Source organism: Rhinolophus sinicus, chromosome 1, assembly GCF_057876585.1.
Source record: "Rhinolophus sinicus isolate RSI-liver-muscle chromosome 1, RSI-T2T, whole genome shotgun sequence".
In the NCBI taxonomy this organism is placed as follows: domain Eukaryota; kingdom Metazoa; phylum Chordata; class Mammalia; order Chiroptera; family Rhinolophidae; genus Rhinolophus; species Rhinolophus sinicus.
The window spans coordinates 44,301,901-44,325,319 of record NC_142501.1 but is presented as its reverse complement, the minus strand read 5'-3'; the positions used below and the strand labels follow the sequence as shown (position 1 = coordinate 44,325,319).

Genomic DNA, 23,419 nt, shown 5'->3' with positions numbered 1-23,419 from the left:
ATTCCAGGAACCAGCCCATGGACTGGAAAAAAGCCATAGAGTGATTCAAGAGCCATGAGTACCATGATATCGTTTTTGTGGGTTGTGTTGGTTGATTTGTTTTTCTATGAGTGTTGCATTGCTCTGCAAAGGTTCCAGAAAACAGAGCTGTGAAGGAAAAAAAGGAAATGGTTGCTCATCTCAGTGTCCTTTCCAAAGGTACCTGTGCTAGGAACCTTCTCCAGAGATGCAAATTTTCCCATTAGAAGGAGACCATCTGCCAGCATTTGCTACCTGAATATGGAGGAAGATTGCAACTGTCCTTCTCTATTAAACAAATGCTATTGCCAACATGTGATCCAAGCCTGGCTCCTCTTTGCCAAAATGGTTTTCTGCAGACCTGCCTCTTACAGTAGTCAGGCAGAAAAGATTATTGATAAATCATCATTTTTTCTGATTATCAATTGGCAGTGGCGAGAGCAATTTAGAGGTTCCCAGGTTGTAGAGTGGAACACCCCCCAAAGTCACTGGCAGGCCTTCTTCTCAGTCATTGGCTTTGGATTTCCTTATCTCCCAAGGTTTTTAACGTAGTTTTGTTCCAAAGCATTCTTGGTTTACAGATGGTTTTTACCTCCATTAATTTATTTCATATCCATGGACATGTCTCCTCTCTCTTGCCTGAAAAATTGTACTGGTACATCTCCTGGATTAACTCCATGGATTATTAGGCCTTGCCAGCCCATATGAAGGGGTAGAATCAGGAATGAATGTGCATCTTCCTTCATTTTAACTACTTACAAGAAGTTGCTTAGAACCCATCGGGCCTCTCTAGTCCACCATCAGCTGGACTTCTCTCCCACAAACTAGCTTATTTCAAATTATTGATCTGAGCCACCAGGAAACTTTCATGTCAAATATCTTTCCCTGTTGTTCTAAAGGTTACATTTCTCAGTTATAGAAAAGAATAATGTTTTCTGTAAGATATAAGAAGTCCTTTCAGTATTAACCGTATAACCTACCCACCTCTAGGGCACATGGCCCTGTTTGCCCTAAGCAGTCTATTTAGCTTTTAGAACTCTGAGTCCAAAGAACTCCTTCATGACACTGGCCATCTCAGTCACAGATGTGAAGTAGATTTCCCCTTGTAACCAACCACTCCTATAAAGTGTCCATATGCATCTTTTTGGTATAATATGTAAAGGCAACAGGGATTCCCCTTACCTTTTGGGCAATCCTACTGTCAGAACTGCAAGATATCAATGAAGGTCTTATGGCTTGGAGTGTCTTTCTGGAAGAAATTTCTTCTCTACTTAACAAAGTAGTAATTCTAGCCTTTTCTCTCTCTCTCTCTCTCTCTCTCTCTCTCTCTCTCTCTCTCTCTCCATATTGATGAGTAGAAAATCACCCACCCAATTTGAAGCACAGAAGAAAATAGATGCTGAGGTTCTTAAATAACCATTCCTACTCTATGTTTCCTTGGGTCTCCTGTAATACTTAATGGAAGTAGTTTGTTAATATTGCTGTAAAGTATTATATTGTATGATTTGAAAGCAGAGTGCATGCCATTTTATTATACTCTGTTAATCTATAATATATTAGACTGCTGCTTTATCTAAAATGCTTTGAGTTTGTATACTATGTTTTGACAAATTTTACTATCATCTGTTATGTAATAAATCTGTATTTTTGTACGTGCAGAAACTGCTGCTAACTTTTAAAGTTGTTTGGTTTTCAAGGCACTGGTTTTCAATGGGTATATATGAACTCCATGCTTTCTATTAAATCAAATACCATTCTGCATAGAAGAAAGAAAGAGAGAAAGAGAAGAAAGGGAGAAAGAAAGAAGGAAAAAAAATCTAAAGAGGAAAATCAGTGTTTTGGTGAAAGTTGCAATCTACTCTTTTAGAAAAAGTTTAAGACTTTTTGTTGATATTATTACTTTTTATATAATTGAAGGATTTAGAATCACATAATTCAAGGTTACATAGTACCATCTGAGCCATATGTCTAAAAATGTCTGAGTTTTTGGTCTATGAACCAAAAAATAGTACATAAATTGATAATGAAAAAATTAGAATAAGTAAGTTTTAGTGGTCTGGATAGAAGATCAAACCAGCCACAACATTCCCTTAAGCCAAAGCCTAATCCACAGCTAGGACCTAACTCTCTCCAATTCTCTGAAGGCTGAGAGAGGTGCAGAAGCTGCAGAAGAAAAGCGTGAAGCTAGCACAGGTTGGTTAATGAGGTTTAAGGAAAGAAACTGTCTTCATAACACAAATGTGCAAAGTGAACAGCAAGTCCTGATGTAGAAGCTGCAGTAAGTTATCCAGAAGGTGTAGCTAAGGTAATTAATAAAGATAGCTAGACTAAACAACAGATTGTCAATGTAAATGAAACAGCCTGATATTGGCAGAAGACGTCATCTAGGACTCGTGCAGCTGGAGAGGAGAAGGTAATGCCTGACTTCAAAGCTTCAAAGGACAGGCTGACTCTCTCATTAGGGGCTAATGCATCTGGTGACTTTTAAGTTATCATTCTGAAAAGTCTAGGACCCTTAAGAATTAAGCTAAATATCTCTACCTGTGCTCTCTAAATGGAACAACAAAGCTTCGATGACAGCACATCTGTTAACAACATAGTTAAGCCCACTGTAGAGAAAAAGATTCCTTTCAAAATATCACTGTTCATTGACAATGCAACTAGTCACCCAGAGCTCTGATGAGATTCATGTTGTTTTCATGCCTGCTAACAACATCCCTTCTGTAGCCCATGGATCAAGGAGTAATTTCAACTTTTAAGTCTTACTATTTAAGAAATGCATTTTGTAAGGCTATAGCTGCCTTAGATAGTGATTCGCTGATGTATCTGGGCAAACTAAATTGAAAACCTGAAAAGGATTCACTATTTTAGATGCCAGTAAGAATATTCATGATTCATGGGAAGAGGTCAAAATACAAATATTAAAGGGAATTTGGAAGAAGTTAATTTCAACCCTCATTTTTGACTTTGAGAGGTTTAAGATTTCAGTGGAGGAAGTAACTGCAGATGAGGTGAAAATAGCAAAAGAACTAGAATTACAAGTGGAGTGTGAAGATGTGACTGAAATGCTACAATCTCATGAAAAAAACAACAACTTTACTGGATGAGGAGTTGCTTCTTACAGATGAGCAAAGAATGGTTTCTTGAGGTGGAAATCTACTCCTGGTGAAGATGCTGTGAAGATTGTTGAAATGACAACAAAGGATTTAGAACATTGCATAAAATTAGTTGATAATGGGGCAGCAGGGTTTGAGGATTGACTCTAATATTGACAGAAGTTCCACTGTAGGTAAAATGCTCTCAATCAGCATCACATGCTACAGAGAAATCATTCATGAAAGGAAGAGTCAATCAATGTGGCAAATTTCATTGTTGTCTTAGTGTAAGAAACTGCCACAGCCGCCCCACCTGCAGCAACCACCACCCCGATCAGTCAGCAGCATCAGCATTAAGGCAAGACCCTCCACCAACAAAAAAATTACAACTCACTGAAGGCTCAGATGATGGTTAGAATATTTTTAGCAATATTTTTAAATTAAGGTATGTACATTGCTTTTCTATGCAAAGTGCTATTACATACTTAATAGACTACAGTATAGTTAAACCTAACTTTTGTATGCATTAGGAAACTAAAAACTTTGTGTGACTCACCTTATTGCAATATTTGTTTTATTGTGATGGTCTGGAACTGAAGCCACAATATCTCAATTTATATTGCTTGTATATAAATCAGTTCTGCAAAACTCCTTCTGTGATTGATTTTCAAAGTGACCATAAAATCTTTCCTTACCATCATCCAAGCTGTTTGGTAGTAAGTACCCTTCCCTAGTGACTCTAGCTTGGCTCTGTGATATGCTTTGTCCAATAAAACAGTAGCAAAAATAAAACAAGCAGAAACTTGATAATTGCTTTTGTATTGTGGCTTGCCTTCTCTTGCTGCTCTTGGGAGTCCTGACAATGTCAGCTTGTGAAGGAGCCCAAGTTAGCCTGCTGAAGACATATGGCCCAGTCTTCCTGACCACCCCAATCAACAGCTAGCTACCTTCCTTGTCAAAATAATTTAACTAAACTTGTGAGTCTAGCTGAGACCAGCAGAAAAATCACCCATGTGAGCCCAGTACACGTTGCTAACCCACCAGAATAATAAGCTAAATAAATTGTTGCTTGAACTATTATGACTTTATTGATATTCACTTTGGGATTATGACTTTATTGATATTCATTTTACGCTATGATCTATAAGAATAAAAAGGGTATTATGAATATAAAATTCCTCAGTAAGAATTATAACTTCCTATTATAACACATCATGTGTAAGTTAAATCATTGCAACTTAAATCACATTTTCCAGAAAGCACAAGAACTTTCTCATTAAGAATTATTTATTTTAATTGGCAAAGTGGGCAACATAAATGAAAAATTGCACACCCAAAGATGAGCAAGTTGACTGTATTGTTAAAATTTATTTTAGTCAGAACACGACTATGGGAAGATAGTATCAAATAACCTTAAATATTTATGTGGCTAAAAAGCATCCCTTCCTCAACATCAGTAAAAATAACAGCAACAAATCACATTAGCATTTAAGCAATATAAGACTATTATGTAAACAAATGAGAACAAAATTAATGCTATATTGTTATAATTATTAGACATGCTTTGATTTGTAAAGAGAAAAATTTAGGGATGATGGCCACTACTTAAGAAGTATCAACGTAACTTCAAAAAAAAAAGGTATCAATGTAACATCAAATATGTAAGATTCAAACTAAACCCCAAGGACTCAGAGCTCTAACATATCTTCAGAGAGCAGCTGTGGAACTGGCTAGCTAAAGAATTTATCAATGTAATTGCAACACAAAGAATATTGTTTTAAATGAGAATGGCAAAAGAGAAATGAGCTGCAAATACAACTCCTGATGTTGCAAAGAGCAATGCCTGTTTATCTTTAGCCTTAATTTCCTTTATATAAACCAGTATCTTCACTTTCCTATATATAGTTACATGCAAAAATATTTTAATTTTAAATAGTACCAAACATTTCCCAGTGCTGTGTCAAATGTTTCATATCACTGTGAGTCATCAAACTGATACAGTAACTAATTCCAATTATCAAAAATGTAAACTAGAGAATTTTATTTTTATAGCTAATATGAATATATATACAAACACAATTTCTAAGTAAATGTTTAGAATATTACTTATTTATAAATAAATGTTAAATGTTTCTAAAAAATACATACATATTTCTAAACAAGTATTTCAACACATTTATATAAAAGAAGTATTCTAGGCATTAATAATATAAATATTGCTACACATTGAATTTGTTAGAGGAAATGATATGTTATTTTCATTTTAAACTAGAGAAGCATTCTACTAGAAAAATATATTGGCCTCCGAGCATTAAGGTAATTTAATCTCAGATAAAAGAACAAGAAATGAAATTTCCATAGACTGTTGCTAGTTTTAAATTTGACTAGAGTTCTATATTTGAAGACTATAGTTTGGCATTCTTGTTCTAGTGTGGCATTCTTAGACATCTAGGTACTCATATTCCTTCAAACAGTCAAAAACTATTGCATATTTGCTGTTTATGTGCCTGACGTTTGTGAATACAACAGACACAATCCTTGACTATAAGACGTTATAGTCTAGTAAGAAATACAGATAAGGAAGCTGGCAATTTCCATGGTGTGTTGGTGGCTATAAGTGTGGGAAAAATGCTTGATTATGAGGAGAATGATGTCATGGAAGTCTTCCTGAATATGTACCCTTATATGTTTGTTATCTTCTCATTTATTAAACTATATACATTTTTATAGCAAATGAAGAGTTTCAAGTAATTAGCAAGTAACTATTGATTGATCCAGTAATTATGTTTTTATGAAAATTTAGAAAATAAAATTACACATACATATCTAAAATTTATTATGTTAAAAGTGTTTCTTTTTGTTATTGTAAAAGGTGGTATATTCCTATATTGGATGATTCCATGGATGCTCTTATGAGAGCTCTAAGAGGACTGATTCTGAATAAAATTGGTAAAACATGTGACATGTTTGTAATATAAACAACACTACGCTGTTGGCCATAACTGATTGCACCAACGATTGGTATCCAAGTCAAAGGAGAATATTTATGGATTATATTGAGTGAGTTCTAGTATGGCTCAGAATAAAAGCCTGCCTACTGTGTGCGTTGAGAGTGGAAGCAGAGGTGAACTGATCTAGCTGGAACTTCATGGCTTTTGGTGTGGGAAAAGAGATTAAAGACCAAAGAGAAGGTATACATTTTGAACTTAGGTTTTATCTCCAGTGACACTGAGCTGGTGTCTCACTCTCCTTGAGGCTTGCTATACATTCCAGTCCTATAAGCATTGGGACCCATAGTGACAGACAATGTAGAGGGAGAGACAATATCCTCAACTAATTCATGTTTCTTTGTCTATTCTCAATGACTTCCCTTATCTCTTCCTTGAATCATAAAAAGCCCAAATAATGTAATTCTATTAGGTAATCCCATGTTTCCCCAAAAATAAGACCTAGCTGGACAATCAGCTCTAATGCATCTTTTGGAGCAAAAATTAATATAAGACCCAGTATTTTATATTATATTATTATATTATATTATATTATATTATATTATATTATATTATATTATATTATATTATATTATATATTATAGACCGGGTCTTATATTGTAGTAAAATAAGACTGGGTCTTATATTAATTTTTGCTCCAAAAGACACATTAGAGATGATGGTTGGGTTAGGTCTTCTTTTCTGGGAAACACAGTCCTATATGGAAAAACTAACATAAGGAAAGAGCCACTATAACATCAAACATTATAAAACACCCATAAATAGTCTATCAACTTTCTAGCTACACAGAATTCAAACACATCAAAAGTTCATGGCAAGTCATATAATATATAATTGATAACCTTTCGCAGATGCAGAAACTGCCAAATTGCTTTTATTTTAGCTAAAATGACTAAAAAATTTACTTCCTATGTCACACACATAGCATTACAAATATAATTACTTTGCTTTCTTTCCTTACCAAGTAACCCGCTTGATAGCACAGCTATCAGAGAATGGCTAGATAGAAGGGAATGGACAGATAGGAGGAAAACAAGAATTTCCCATCACCTGAAGCTTTTTGGAAATGTGTGTGTGTGTGTGTGTGTGTGTGTGTGTGTATTATATATATAATGTATATCATATATATAATATATATCCACATGAATTAAAACTGCTTTTATAAATTCTAGGTTTGACTGGGATTCCAACTGGGGAAAAAAGTACATATTCTTAATAATGGAATGTAGTTGTAATTATGACTGAAGTTTCCACTGGTCACAGGTTTTTAAAATGCTCAGTGACAAAAATAAGCAAATATATTTGCTCAAAGCTAAACACGTCCAAAGAATGTCTTTCAAAAGACCATGAAAAAAATCATTAGTATTTGTGACATTATGAGGGTAAATAAAATGTTATAAAACGCCTGTCAAACTAACAACTGGAAAAGATGTCCAAGACTGCCACCTTGAGAGAAAATTAGGATAATGCATTTTGAAAACAAAATTAGCTAACAGGGTTAAAAGTTGCCCAGCACAGTTATCCTCACTAAAGAATTAACATCACTCTGCATTTTTGTGGTGCAAGCAGAGTGATCAGCATGGTCTTTCAATCCACATCATATTATATTTCTCTTTATTTTTATATCCGTACTCTGTACACATTCCATAAGAAATGAGCCTCCTGAATGAAATAGTTTCATGAAGAGTCTGAGAGTCATCGACAGAGGGAGAAATATTTCCTCTCCCGGCTACCCTTCTTCTTGGGCCTGTCTTCAGTCTTGCTATTTCACTTTCTTCCTTCTTTTCATAGCAATGTTCGTAACGTTCTCATGTTTATCATCTCCAGTGGTACCTGCACTTACCTAGACAGGCGGGTTAGGGGTGGCGGTGGTTGGAGGGTTGGAAGAAACACACACAGATTTTCTCATAAGGTACTAAAATGCTAATGCCTGATTAACCCTTAAGGAGTTACTTTTCCCGACATTTCAAAAGGGAGAAAATCCTATGACCAAGACACAGACTTGGAGGCGGGTTATTTAAAACTACTCTTTTTGATCAGGAAGGTCTCCCCTTCCTGTGGCTCTCCCTAGCCCAGGGCCTCCTTACACTTCTGAAACTGCAATATACTTGGTCATCAGTCACAAGACTAAACACGTACAGAGGCATCACTTTGAGTTAACATTCCAAGTCAGGCCAGGTTTCTTCATCTAAATTTGGTTCTCTCACCATATTTTTAGAGACTGACAGGTTGTAAAATAAAGTATTAAAATGATATATAACGGCACCGAGAAAGACTAGGATGGTACCTCCTTCCTCTCAAGAAACGTTTCTCCTGAGACTACATCTTTCTGGCTTAGAAACCTTTCAGTATAAATGTTTTTGGGTAGCCCCCCAAACTCTTATTAGGAATACCCTTCTCCCTGGTACCTGCAACAACAGGATTTATGGGGGGTGGGCAATGCCCTTCGTCTCTATAATGGGAACCTGGCTATCCTCTCAAATAATAGCTATTTTTCTCCAACCCCTTATCACAGGGTCTGTGTGTGGGATGTGTTCTCCTTGTTCCTCATTGCATGTAGCAGAACTATTTTTTTAAACCTATTTTCTACCTAAAAAATAACCTCAGCTCCTTTGAAGCACAGGCTGAGTATACACCTTTAGAGGCCAGTAGAGTGCCCTGCTTAAAAGGACAGGTTCGGGAGCCACACTTTCTAAGCTTGCAAATGGCTTCAGTTCCCTGTACCTCACTTTCCTTGTCAATAGGAATAACAGTATTTGACTTATAGTTATGATGGGGCTCAAATAAACTAATCCATATTTAAGACAGCCTAGTGCCTAGCATACAGCAAGTATTCCATAAATACTGACCACTGTTATTGTCACCTTCTGCTTAAGTGTATGATAGTTTTACTGTGATTTTTCTGCTCTTACCCCTTTATTCTGTCTGGAATTTTCCCAGTGTCTTCACAAATCTCCATCAAGTATACTCTCAGATGCCAATTTTCCTATGAAATATTTATTTGTCCCTTCAGCAAGAGATCATCTCTATTTCCATGTAAACCCCTAGCTCTATACTCCTCCTCAGTGGTCATACTATACTTTTCATTAATTAGCCCCCAATTAGGTGAGTTCCTGTTGCCTGAAGGTCACAGTCATTTTTGTTTCACAGTCATTTTCACATAAAGGCCCCTCAAATAATCATATTTAATTACAAATATTATGATTTACTATATTAGGGGACTATATTAGAAGTCAATATTCCAAAAACTTACTGGCCCCACATAAATAATTTTCAGGACTCTGCTTTTTAGTTTTCCAAAGCAAACAACCCCAACTTGCTGATACATAAATAGAAAATGACAACTATAATCAAAACAGGTAATGGCAGAGCAACTTTAATCATATTAACTCTTCTGCAGATTGACAAATTTAAAGGAAAAATATATATAGATAGATAGATATTTGAAGGTACTGAAGAGCAAACTAAAACAGGCCGGAACTAGACAGGACTTGATCATTGAAAGATCTCACCGGGTGAGACCCATGTTTATGTGACTTTTCCCCTGAAGACACACCCTAGTCAGATAACTGCAATATCTTTGGTTTGAGGTGTGAGAAAATGGAGTTTAGGATCTCAGAATGGCTATAAATTAAGAAGGAAAATCTCAGAAAGGAGGGTCAGAGGAGCAAGCCCCAAACCTGTGTACATGTCCTTGGCTGACCAGAGCTGTAGCACAGTGGAAAGCAAGAGCTGAAAGTCTGAAATCACAAAGCAGGAATCTCTTCCCTTTACAAGGGATCAAAATTTGGGGTTTGAGTCTTGGCAAATTAAAGGTTATTTGCAAACCACTTTAGGCTTTCTACAGACCTGGACTAACAATGAAACTCAAGCTTCCACAAGTCCAAAACGATCAGCCAGTAATTTGACGGCCTTCCACTATTATGAGAATAAAACAGTCAATCCAGGCTAGTGATGGACACTTAAAAGTATTATTCAGTTCTATTATTTTAAGACTAATACAGCGTAGGATTTGTGGGTGGTAGACAGGGAAAAATAGCTACTAGTAGAATGGGTGAAAGAGCTACTAGTACCCAGTTCAGTATAAGAGAATGCGCTAAGTAGACACGGTAAATTATAAAACACAAATTTATTTACAAACAAAATGAAACCATATTTGAACAAACTTCAATAAAGAAAAAGTATTTTATTCTTATAAAGGTTTACTTAAAAATCAATTCTAAATGACATGAACACACAATTTTAGAAGTTAAATAAACCTCTCCATTTTCCAGAACAGTATCTAACAAAATATAAAACTTAAAAGCATCGAGAACATGTATTTTTAAAGATTAAGCTTTTCCAGTCAAAATTTTAAAAAATTCCAAAGTATGGCATGTTTACGTGGCAATTTGCTTTCAAATAGGAGTCTCTTTGGAGAAACTTAAATATTAATTTCCAAACAACTATGCTGCCCCGTTTGGTAGCTAGGATCATTCTTATTAAAACAATGGTCTTTATTTCAGTGTAAATTAATATAGTTAAAAACGCCAATCCTGAGTTTTTTTCTCCCTTATTTTCATATGGACACACACCTATTATTTTGAGACACCATCACAAAAACAGAAATGGAAGACACCATGGCAAATGGAAGATTATCTGCCTCTGGAAGAGCCAAAATTAGTGTGGGCTTCATTTTCCTGACCTATACAAATAGAGTATAACCGTTCTGCGTGATCATTTTGCTTTCTAAAATGTTACCAATTTGAAGGAAGACTTTGTGTCCCTCTTCCCGCCCCCTACCAAACTGATAGTTAACATGGATTTCAGAGTCGGCCTGCTTAGGTTTGAATCCCTCCTCAGCCAGTTATTTTGTAATCTCGGGCAAAATACCTAATCTCTCTATGCTCAGAATCCTTATGTGTAGAGTGGAGATATTAATAACAGTACTGATCCCACAGGGTGGTTATGAGGCATAAATAGTACGAGTAAGTCACTCAAAACAGTGGCCACTACCATGTATGAGTTTTCAAATGTGTCATCGTCATCACTCAGTGTTTGTGGCAAAAGATCTTGACTATGCCGTAAAGAATGTCATAAGGGAAGATATATTAGGTAAAATCACCTGGTATGATTACAAAACACAGAAATGATTTAACATTTACCTTAGCTTCATACAATTCAGAAAACATTTGGAATAACATTGTAATAAATAGACATGGCTGCTATGAATTATTTGGTGCTTCAAATCTTAAACCATAAAAAACGTTGAAACTAGGAAGTTTACACTTGGAAATGTACCACAATATTGCCACCTAGTGGATATTGCATTGAGAACAATTTTGTAGCTAGTGCTAACCCTCCTTACCTTCAGGGGGAAAACTTTTTCAAAAGATGATGTATTATAGAATTGTACACTTGAATCCTATACAATTTTACTAACCAATGTACCCCCAATAAATGTAATAAAAAAGAAGCATAGTCTCTTCACTGCTGTAAAAGGGATTAAACATAGGAAACTACATTAGCAGCACTCTTAAACACTGTACCTAAAAACACGTTCTGCTAAGTTGCGTATCTCAAATTTGTTTCTAAAACAAGGTAACAAGAATTAAAGTACAGTTTTTGTTCAGAATTTAAACTATATGGAAAATAGCATGCAAGTCACCAGATACTTCACCATGGCTTACCGATTAATGCCAAAAATGTTAGCTGTAACAAACATAAATTTCAAATTACAAGGTTGTGAGGCATCTTAAAAAGCCGTTTACTATATCTACTTGCTAGCTGAATCTCTTCTGAAGCATCCCTAATAAACAGAAATCTTGCCTCCAGTGAGCAAGCACACTAACTTTTCTCTGGGTCCATTGCTCTGCAGAATGAAAATGAGAAAATGTATGCTTTTCACGTGTTGGAATCTGCTGGCCCTTGATTTATACTTCAGGGAATATAGAGTATTCCAATCCTTCTTCCAAATTATTCTTCAATTATGTGATCTTATCAAGTGATAGGATCTCTGCTTCTCCAAGGTAACACCCTGTGTATCTTTTAGCCATTTCTCTTGCAACACAATTATAAACACTCACCATTCATGCTTCTTTAAAGTTTCTCATATTTCTAAAAATGACTATATACATCCAATACAAAAAAATAATATGCCATGAATCATCCAGCTAATGCAGAGTAAAGACAGATTAATATCTCATTCTCCATATCTTACTTCTTTTAATGAAAAACTTTCACCGTTGAGGCATTGCAGTCAAAAACCAATCCATGATCTTAGGTGAACAGAGTTGAATTCGGGCAAGTTACTTTGACTTTGTTTCTCCAGTAGTCCAAACAGAAATCAACATCTGCCTCATGGGAACATGAGTTGGATCAAAAAGTGACCATAATTATAAATCAGCCAGTAAAACACCTAGAGCATTATTATAGGTGCTCAATAAATGATAATTATTATTACTTTTCCTCCTTTTCCTCATTTTGCATGTGTCGTACATACATATACGTGGTTTAACTGAACTGATGTAAGTTTCAATTAGTGTAAAACATCAATACACTGTTTAATATTCTTCTTGTCTGAAAAATACCGTATCTCTTTTGGTCTGATAGTGATGCACTGACTTCAAATTAACATTCAATTCATCAAATGCTCTTTTTTAAAAAAGGACAATATAAAGATATTATTGGATTACTTAACTGTGACAAATTTTTTTACCCTAGAAATAATTTCCAAATATTAAAAATTAATGTTGGATTCCTGGATACATGTTAAAAAAATATAACCTCAATCTGTCCATTTTTATTATAATTTTCTCAGCTATACAAGTTTTAGTATACTGAAAATGTTTGTATTGCTGTCAAAATTTAAATATATAAAAAGTACCCTAAATAAGATAATTAAGTTATCCTTAAAGTAGTAAAATATAGCCTAACTAAAACAATGCAAAATATTTGTAATTAGTTGAAATCTCTTTTCTCCTTTAAAGTCTAATAATCATCAGTTCTATTATAATTTAATGGCTGAAATTCATTTTTATTTTAAATAAACAGCAATGACTTTGAAATCACACCATATTATAAAAACATATATTTACAAGTAAATAAAGTAGAAGTATTAAACACTATGGTAAATAAAAAAATTAAAACTAGGTCAGAAAATTTAGGCAGCAAAAGTTTAGGATGGCTCTCATTATGAAACATGATTTATTTCCTAAAATTAGCTAACAGTTATATAGTATTTTTTCTAGGATATTCACTTCTTTCTATACTAAAAACTTCATTCAGCATACATTTACTCAATATTTATTATGTAACTTATTTATGAACTTTACGGATATACAGCAGCGGCTGAATTCTTTTTGAAATAAGGCTGTACACGTGCCAAGCACTGACCAGAATTAGGACAGATACTCTTCTCATTTTTCAAATGAAAACCAAAGATTAAATTATTTGCCTTATTGATTCCAAAGCCACAAATATAGAAATCCTAACTCTCATGTTCAATGCTTTTTCTACAAGCCCATGGTTCCTAAGTCATGTTTAAATTTCCATTAGAAAAAAATTTTTTCATATTATTTGCATACTTCTTTCTTGTTTTATTTTTTAATGAAATTCTAGTTGCTTCAAAGACAATAAATGCTCTCTAACCTAATGAATATGAATGTATTTCTCTATATGAACATTTTAATTAAAAGTGAGTCTAATATAATAGTCTACTATTTAGGGGGTATAAATAAAAATTGAGGATCTCTTTTCTTCTCTCATGTCTTTAATTGTAAATAAAAAAAAATGTAAAGTGGCAGTTAAGCTCTCAAACTAGAAATATACTACACTAAGCTATTTAATTAGAAATCCATTGCATTAAGCTATTTCTATAAGGTGCTTTATGATAGACTAAGCGCATTTCAGAATAACTCTAAGGAGGAAGAGGACAGAGAGCTAACATTTCTTTTGCCAAAATCACATGCTATGTTTAACGTCAGGAACACTGTTTTTCCAAATAATTAAATTACACAGTCAGATACATTAGAAAAGATTTCTGAGTATCCACTAATAGAAGGTATAAATAATATGGAAGGAAAAACACAGCACACCGGAACCTTACGAATGCTATATAAAGATAGTACTCTATATAATTTCATGTAACAGAAAAAGTTCAAAAAGATTTAAACATATTATGGGCTAAATTTTTTGACATTAATATAATCCTACTTACATACTTTAATAATAGTAATTGCAAAGCTCCATAGACTTTCTAGCTTATCAACACTTTTATAATCACCTTTTAATCAAGAAATTCAATTAAGTCTAATTTTTTAAAACTTCAGGTTAAAAATATTTATTTGGTAACTCTTGAAAAATGTTCAACACACAACAATAACAGGGTATTTCCAAAAGCAATGCCCCATAGCACCTTTTAATTCACAGCATTCTTTTCTAAAACGTTACGTTACGTACTTTATAGAAAACACGTAAGATTAACTTGTTTTCTCTGAACGCAGATTTTCTCCGAAATATCTCTTAGGGACTCAACACTGAAAAATTAACTGGAACAGCGATTCCTCCCATCTATAGGGTGGAATAGGTTCTTCACTTTTGCCAGACTAGAGAGGAAACGTCGTTTCGTCTTAGAAATATTCCTGAAAGCCTTTCCATATAGTATCAGAAAAGAAAGCTGTTTTTCCTAAATCACACATTTTTTGTTGTTGTTGCAATTTTGACTTCCTGGAACTCAGATTCCCATTATAAATAATGATTTCTTTGAGTACGCTGTCTTGTCTAAAAAAAGTTTGGGCAAAAAACATTTGTCCTCCGATCACTGTAGACACAGTGATTAACTACAGTCAATCTACTTTCTCAGTACTGTTCAGAGTACAACAAAGACTGCTCAAGACTATACTTGTAGTGTTTATCTGCACAAAATTTTCTATTTGCAAACACAGAATACTTTCCAAATCCACTCATTATTTAAAACCCAGAGAAAGCATTATCCAACATTTAAGACAATTTGTTCACACATCTATTTTAAAAAGTTTACAAACATAAAATGAAATTAAAAGATGAATTCTGGTCACAGCTGTAAATTTACACGTCCAAGTTAACATGTTCAACTACTTTTCTGTAATGGAATAAAAACCCAATGAATGTACTCAAAATAGACACAGCATCCAAAAACCAACACACAAAAATCCTATCCGAGCGACTGCTTCCTAATCTATAAAATAAGATTATCAAATGATTTCTAAACTTCCTTTCAATTCTCTTTTTGTACTAGGTTGGTACAAAAGTAATTGCGGTTTATGCAATTTTTTTAACCTTTTAAATCACACTTACTTTTGCACCAACCTAATATAATGGAATCAAATAGCAGTTACATTTAGTTTTATATGTGACCTCAAAAATCACTTGTGTCTAACCTCTCAGTAAGGATAAAATATCCCAGCAATTATTTCCTCCAACTTTTATGAGATTTATCCTAAAATCTCCTTTGGTAATGTAAGTGGGTTGAAAAGAGTCCCAGAAAAAGATGTCTATTTGGAACTTATAAATGGGATTTTATTTGGAAAAAGGGTCTTTGTAGACATAATTAACTTCACCATGAGACCATCCTGGATTAGGGTGGGCCCTAAATTCAATGATACTGTCTTCTAAGATAAAGAAGACAGAGGGGAAAGCCATGTGAAGACAAGGGCAGAGACACTGGAGTGATGACGCATCTATAAACCAAGAAACATCATGATTGCAGACAGCCACCAGAAACTAGGAGAGGCATGGAACTGATTCTCCCTCAGAGCCTCCACAAATAACTAAGCCTGTTCACACCTTAATTTTAAATTTATGGCCCCCAGAACTGTGAGAGAATTTTTTTTTTAAGCCACCATGTTTGTGGTAACTTATTATGGCAGCCAAAGAAAATACAGTAATGTATTTCAAAAAGAAAATCCCTTTTGAAAGGTATATCAACACAATTTATCTTTGGCTGTATTTCATATTAGGAATTAGTGAAAGAGCTTCATTTCTAGATTTCTAGATTTTTAACAAAAGTCAACAGTCCTAGACAGACATAGATGAGCCTTTAATTTACAACACTTACTTGTATCTACGTGAGTCTATTTTGCCTTATGATTAAAATTAAATTTACTGCAATGTCAAGCAACTGTTCAATCAAGAATTATGACCTGATGACCCAGCAATCCCTCTCCTGTGAATATACCCCCAAAATCTGAAAACACTTATCCGTAAAGATATATGTACTCCGATGTTCATTGCTTTATTTACAGTGACCAAGACATTGAACCAACCAAGTGTCCTTCGATAGATAATTGGATAAAGAAGATGCGGTATATATACATAATAGAATACTACTCTGCCATAAGATGAAACACTGCCATTTGCGACCACAAGGATGGATCTTGAGATTACTATGCTAAGTGATATGTCAGGCAGAAAAAGTCAAGAACCATATGACTTAACTCATATGTGGGACATAAAACTGAAGGCAACAAAGGAACAAGACAAAGAAACAAAAACTCATAGACATAGACAACAGTTTAGTGGTTACCAGAGGGTAAGGGGAAAGGAGGGATGGTAGAAGAGGGTAAAGGGGGTCAAATATATGGTGATGGAAGGAGAACTGACTCTGGGTGGTGAGCAAACAATGTGATATATAGATGATGTATTACAGGATTGTAGAATTTAAACCTATGTAATTTTACTAACCAGTCACCTCAATAAATTTAATTAAAAAAATTATTACCTGATCATTTGTAAATATTTTTCAAACATTTTGTCTGCTATTGCTTTCTGAAGAGAATAAATAAGTTCCAGTATCAATAAAGCATGCCCAATTTTCTGAAACTTGTATCTACAAAAAATTTCCAAGCTTTTTGAGTGGCCCGCAGTAACAAAGAGATATCATGGAATAACTGTAAACAATTTTATTTTCCCATTATTACTCAGCCTTATGGAGCAAATCTTAAACTTTTCTAAGTTCTTTACCACTTAACTTCCTTAGATTTCTTAGGTAATTTAAAACACATATATCTAATGTTTAAAATTTAAAAATCTGATGTGATCTGAGGATCACCACTGTGCCTTTGAAACGAAAGTCCACAATTTTCACCTGTTCAGCTGTTCATTGTGGAAACAGTCTAAATAATAAGTCTATTTTTAGAGTTCAAGATATCCGTGATATTACCACATAAACCTCTGAATGTCGTGACTATTTGGCCACTGAAAAGTCTTGTTCAGAAAGATATAAAAAGTTAGGAAATTAACAAATGCATAGCAACTCAGTTCACAAACAAGTCTGGATGTGGGTGGCAGAGGTATGTTAAGTCTGTAAATAACATAAGGTAAAATGAAGTAACGAAATTCTAGTAGTTTCTGAGGTACTGTAACAGTAAATAAGCATATGAAAAACATTAAGTTCCAGAAAATTGACTTTGATTTCAATGAGTCAGCTATACTCCAACCAGCAAATATATAGACTGGAACTAACAAATATTTCACAATTTCGTATCTTTGAAAAACTCTTTTCCACACATAGAATGTGTAGTGTCTATTATCTGCTAGCAAGTATTTATGAGCATAAGTGAATTTCCAAACTAAAAATACAGAGACTAAGGTAATCACAAAAAACTGAATTCTACGTTTCCAAACTAAGTAAAGAAAAGCTTTAATTTTGCTAGGAGACAGTAGGTGAGGAAAGGAAAAAAAGAGAGTGAAAGAGCAAAAGTAGAACAACTGAGGAAAATGCAGACAGGCTTCGTGACTGCTCCGATCACCAACAACAATCCCACCATTAACTACCACAAACAAACAAAACAGAAACATCAGAAGGATGTACGGCCAAGTCAAAAGGAAAAGCATACTCAAGTTCTTAAAGGACATGGAATAAGCCAAAAGAAACTGAAGAATTTTCCTGAATTCTGAAAATGGTCCTTTAATAGGGGGAAGCCTCTCTTCCTTTTTCTTTTGTAGTTCAGTTTTCCAAGCTTCAGTCAACTTTTGTGCAATGACATTTCCTGCGCAGAACACAGCCCAGACAATATTTGTTTGACGAAACATGAAGCCACAAAATCCAAGCAAGGCTGACGTTTTATGATTTCCATAAAGACACATCAAATAGGCAAAAAGAGTAAAAAACATGGATCCTGCTTCTGTATAATAAAGGAAGTTAAAAAAATAAAGTGTGGGAAATACTGCTAAGGTTAATGTTGACAAGATTCTCTGGATACTTGAGCCAGCCTAGGACAAAGAGAAAATACAGTAAAATAATTTTCACAATAAAACAAATATGCTCTTTCTTTTGAGCTAATAAGGAGATTAAAAAACAAAAAAACTATCTGAATCTTATTTAAATAAAATTACTCAATATTAAGCATTTCTGGCTTTGCAAAAACACAATACACATTTATAAGAACACTCGGGCATGTTTTAGTTACACCTAACAGTTTGGAAGCCAATAAAACAATAAACGCGGGTGTCAAAACTTCTATGACCTAAAATACTTTGAATCATTCAACAAATCGTTAAGAAGTTACTGTGTACAAGACACTGAACTAAATTCTATGCAGAACATGGAAATGAGTGGGGCACATTGTAAGGGATCCCATTTCTCTGAGCTTAAGTCTTAGAGCCTTTAATAGGCATTCACTTAGCCATCATCGCAACTTTCTTTTAAGGATATTCCTGCAAAACTGCACCAGAGAATGTAAATATGTACATAGCACATATACTGCTCTACCCAATGATCTTACTATTCAATGATGAAATTACAAGGATTTCCTTGAAAATACTGGGCCCAGTCTAAGTATCTTTTCTTAGCCTTTCTGACATGCCATTTCAGAATTTGAAAGTATTCTCATCTCCTCGAATTGAAGCTTCCCTTTCATCTAAATCATCAAATTAAACCAGGCCATTGTCTTGATTAAAATTAAGGGCTGTCCATCACCTATTTTAGACTTCGAAATCCTTTCCATGACATTTAAGGAGACTGATGACTTTATCCCTACCTACTTCTCCAGTCTCATATGCCTGTACTCTTATAATCCTCTAATTTCACACACCAGTTTCCTGCATCACTCAATGACTTTCTACTTTTGCTCATGCTTACCCTGCCAGGATTCATTCCACACCCTATGGCCTTATCTGTTCATCAAGATTCAGCTCAGGTACCATCTTCTCTGTGAAGCCCTACCCAATGCCATTCATACCTCTCCCTCCCAGTCACGCTGCAATAAGGTTTCTGCTCCTTCTGTGTACACACATAGTGTCTAATACCTATCACCTCCCATAATGTACACTATTGGTATCATCTGTTTAAGTTAAAAATAAATATTACAGTTAATATTTATTGAGTCCTTACTAGTGTATCAGGAACTATTCTAAACACCTTCTATTCAACCTCCTTTACTTTCCTAACAGTCTATATTATTCCCATTTAACAGATGAAAACATGGAGCCACTACAGGATAAGCTGCCTAAAGTAATATAATTAGTAAGTGGATAGAATTCATACCCAGGCAATTAACCTGCAGGGCCTGCATTCTTAACTCACATAAAAATTCCTCAGGAAGTCTGTTTCCCCTAATGAAGATACAACTTTTGTAAGAAAAGGATTGCCTCATTTACCTGCATAGTTTCAGTGCTTAGCACATGGAATAAGCTCAGTAACTACTAACTGAATTGGTTTGATTCATGCTCATTGATTTTAGAATTTTCATAAATAAAGTTATTCAAGTGTTTAAATTATAAATTTCTTCTAAAATGGGACTGGGGGACCTGCTTTAACTTTACAAAATACACACAAATACTGAATGTTAAAGACATTTCCCACCAAATGTCATAAACCAATTCCTAATAATTGTGGACCTGACTGCATATAAATTTATAATAAATTATTTTGAAAACATACCTTGTTTCTGGGTTGTACCTTGCGAAAAAGCAAATATAGTAAATAGAAGTTGCCAACACTGAAGAGAAGATTTACAAATCTGAGCATTCCAATGGAGCAGACAATATGTTCAGACCATCCAAAGATCCAACTGGCAGGTTTGACCACTCCAACTGACAGCAGGTATAGGCCAGGTAACGTAGTAATCATGGGGTCCCACTTAAAAATGAAAAGCCGACAATGAAGCAAAAGCAAGAGGACTGACACAAAGATACCAAGTTCAAAAACATCTTCACAACAATCAGGCATTTTAGAAGTTATTCTGTGAAATAATTAAGTCCTCAGCAGATCAGATGTCGCCTATAAAGAACAGTTTTGCTTTTATTATTCCCCTGCACCTGTTTTCTTATTGTTAAGGCATCACCAACCAGTAGACAACTTAAAATTAGTTTCTACTCTTCAGAAAGACCTACTCTTTAGAAAGGCTGAATTTTGGTGATTAAACTCCACTTTTTAAAAGTGTGGAAACATCAGCGGGAACGGTGATCAGTTTGGAGAGAAAGACGTGTTTAGATTAAACCACAGGCTCCATGACAGCTAACAGGTACTGAGCCAGGAATTGTGCTAAACCTTCTGCACCATGCCCTACAGTGGATGTTACTGCTACTGTCGTTTTCAGATGAGTACCCAGAAACTCAGAAATTTACAAGGTCACATAACTAGTAAGTAAGCTTCAAAATTTAAAATCAGGTCTTTCTCTAACTAGACTCTGTATTTCTAACCATTACTCTATATTGCCTCCCCAGAAAAAGAATAACAATATATCTACAATAAATCCGTAGTGTCAGTGATAGGTTCTACTACTACCCCGTTTCCCTGAAAATAAGATCCAGCCAGCCAATCAGCTCGAATGCGTTTTCTGGAGCAAAACTTAATATAAGGCCCGGTCTTACATTATATTATATTATATAAGATCTGGTCTTATAGTAAAATAAGACAGAGTCTTATATTAATTTTTGCTCCAAAAAACGCATTAGAGCTTATTGTCCGGCTAGGTCTTATTTTCGGGGAAACACAGTATAAGGAAAATAACATATAACAAAAACCAATTTTACAATAGGCTAATTGCTATAAACAAGAGTAAAGTTCCTAAGGCATCTCATCAAGGTTATAAGGAAAGTACACTGAACAAAGAAGTTATTGCAGGGCCTGCTGTACTTGACTTTTGTATCCGTATCTATGTGTATGTAGTCAATTACATATACAAACATGATGCCACTTCACTAGTTAGCAGTTTATCCAGTTAACCAAAGGGTCCTAAAAATACCAGGGATGGAATTAACGTAACTTGTCACTTCTTGACGGCTGACGATACCTTCTCCCCATCCTGTCCCACCCCGAAAATGCATAGTGAGGTACCTGACAGTTGAGCTAAAGGGAAGAAGACCAGTGTCTCATACTGGGATTGGGGAAGAAAAACTGAGACACCTATCATCATCAGTTGCCAAGAAGAGAGCCGGTAATTCAGGTCCCCATTAATCTCCCAGAGCAGTTCTTTCTAGGAGACAGATCTGCTGTTTATTCATTCATTTTACACAAATATTTCACAGATCTCAGAGACAGGAACACAAGAGTACCCAGTTCCCTTCAGGTTTGAGGCGGAGAGGGTGGCAAAGAGGGAGCTGAGGATAAGGGTAGGAGAAGCTGACCAGCGTTGGTGCTGCCCTCCTCGGCCTGTCCTGGGGCGGGAACAGGGTGGGGACCCCACCTGCGAGAGGGAGAAATGGCCCTCACAGTAGCGCTGTGCCTGCGGCAGGTGGAAGATCTCGTCCATGTAGGGCTCTCGAAGCGCCCGGCTGAAGGCGGAGAAGAGGAGGCAGGACACTAAAAAGGTACAGCTCAGGGCAGCCGAGAAGTAGTAACCCTCCAGCTGCGCCATTCCTGTCCCCATTGCCACAGCCCAAGAGCCCAGTCTTTGCAAATCTGAGCCGCGTTCTCGACCCTGGAAAGTCGAGCTTGAAACTCGGGCTCGAAATGGGCGCGCAAGGCGGGACTGGCCGGACGGGACTGAACATAGCCGGAAGGCAAAGGATGCTGGGAGAGAGAGGACCCGGAGCTTCCGGAAGGATCGAGTTACTGTTTCCGGAGTGACGAATTTAGGTAACGGACCGGGCTGTTGCCTGTCAGTCACGTTGCACCGGGCTTACTGAGTGGTCAGAGATGCCAGGAGGGTCCGGTAGAGCGAGAGATGCGCGGCTGAAGGCTTTGAAGAAAGCAGCTGCTTAGCTTGCAAGTCAGTAGGCTTTTCTCCTGCTCCTTCCCAGCTCTCACCAGGAGGTGGCGTAGTTTCCCCACGTTTGCAATCGCCAAATTCAAAATGTGCATATTACCCACCGCCCCGTACTTATTTTTGTATTCTCTCGAGTGATCTGAATCACTAAAACCAGAAATTCCAAGGCATTTGATTTCATCAACTCTGGAGAGTGGGAGGGGAGCGTCGGTTGTGGAAGCTAATCTGAAGGTCCTTCACTGCTTAATGAACTACACTAATTAGAGGACTTTTTAGGTTAAAAGAGAAGTCTTTCAAAATGTCCATACTCTCAAAAGGATCTAACTGCCCGATCACAGTACTCTATGGGAATTAAGGAAAGCAATTATTTTAGAATTTGGGGTATTTTAGGTAAGGAATGCTTTTCTGTACCTGTGAATTTGATTGTTTTCGTTAATCTCTCTATTGAAGCATCATTCTATTTCTCCTACTAAATCATAAGCATAAGCATCCTAATGGGTGGCATTTGTATCACTTATATTTGTTGTGCCCCAAATGTCTTTCGCATATTAAGCACATAGATCTGTAGACTTTTACTGGTTATGTAGACTTCACACATTTCTTGTATTAGGGCTTGGGGGCGGGAGGTGAGAAAAAGTACTTGAAGAATGCTGAAGGTAAATTATGTCTGGGAATTTTGCCTTAAGAATTGTTGGCAATATTTCATAGAAAAATGATCTCTTGGGTAACCTCACTCAGGTTGTGTTTGTCAGGAGTACATCAGAAAGGAGTCGGGATTTGTTTAGAGTTGCAAACCTCAGCTCTTTCTCTGCATCAAAGCTAATTGACTCTCTCAATTTAGGCAAGTTTGTCAAATAAAACTGCCTCCCTATTCAATCTCTGTTCTTTCCTCATCAATAAGAGGGGTAAAAGGTGAATAAGAGGTAGGATGGAAATTTACTTAAACCCCTGGAATAAAATCATGTCAGGATCCTACTTTGATGTGATGTTTAGCTTTGTTTTCCCTATTATCTCCCATTTTATTATTGAGTACATGCTGTACTTATTTATTTCAGATCAGGACCCAGTCTTCAAGAGCTTGATAGGATCTATGGATAAATGGCTCTAGATCCTATGACTTGCTCAGTTG

The 23,419-nt window shown here is 35.7% G+C and overlaps 1 protein-coding gene across 2 annotated transcripts in view; it reads right to left on the bottom strand.

The window, feature by feature from the left end:
• Positions 1-10,231: 10,231 nt before the first annotated feature.
• Positions 10,232-23,419, bottom strand: part of ALG10 (ALG10 alpha-1,2-glucosyltransferase) — a 285,651-nt gene continuing 272,463 nt past the window's right edge. The window contains exons 1-3 of one of the 2 annotated variants that reach the window (XM_019736552.3): positions 21,769-22,104; positions 20,022-20,219; positions 10,232-18,352 (exon numbers count right to left, since the gene is read on the bottom strand). In XM_019736552.3, coding sequence (XP_019592111.2) covers positions 17,297-18,352; positions 20,022-20,219; positions 21,769-21,951 — 1,437 coding nt within the window. In that variant the 5' untranslated portion in view covers positions 21,952-22,104 and the 3' untranslated portion in view covers positions 10,232-17,296. Of the gene's footprint in view, positions 18,353-20,021; positions 20,220-21,768; positions 22,105-23,419 lie in introns of those variants that run through there. The other variant, XM_074325841.2, reaches the window with a different exon arrangement.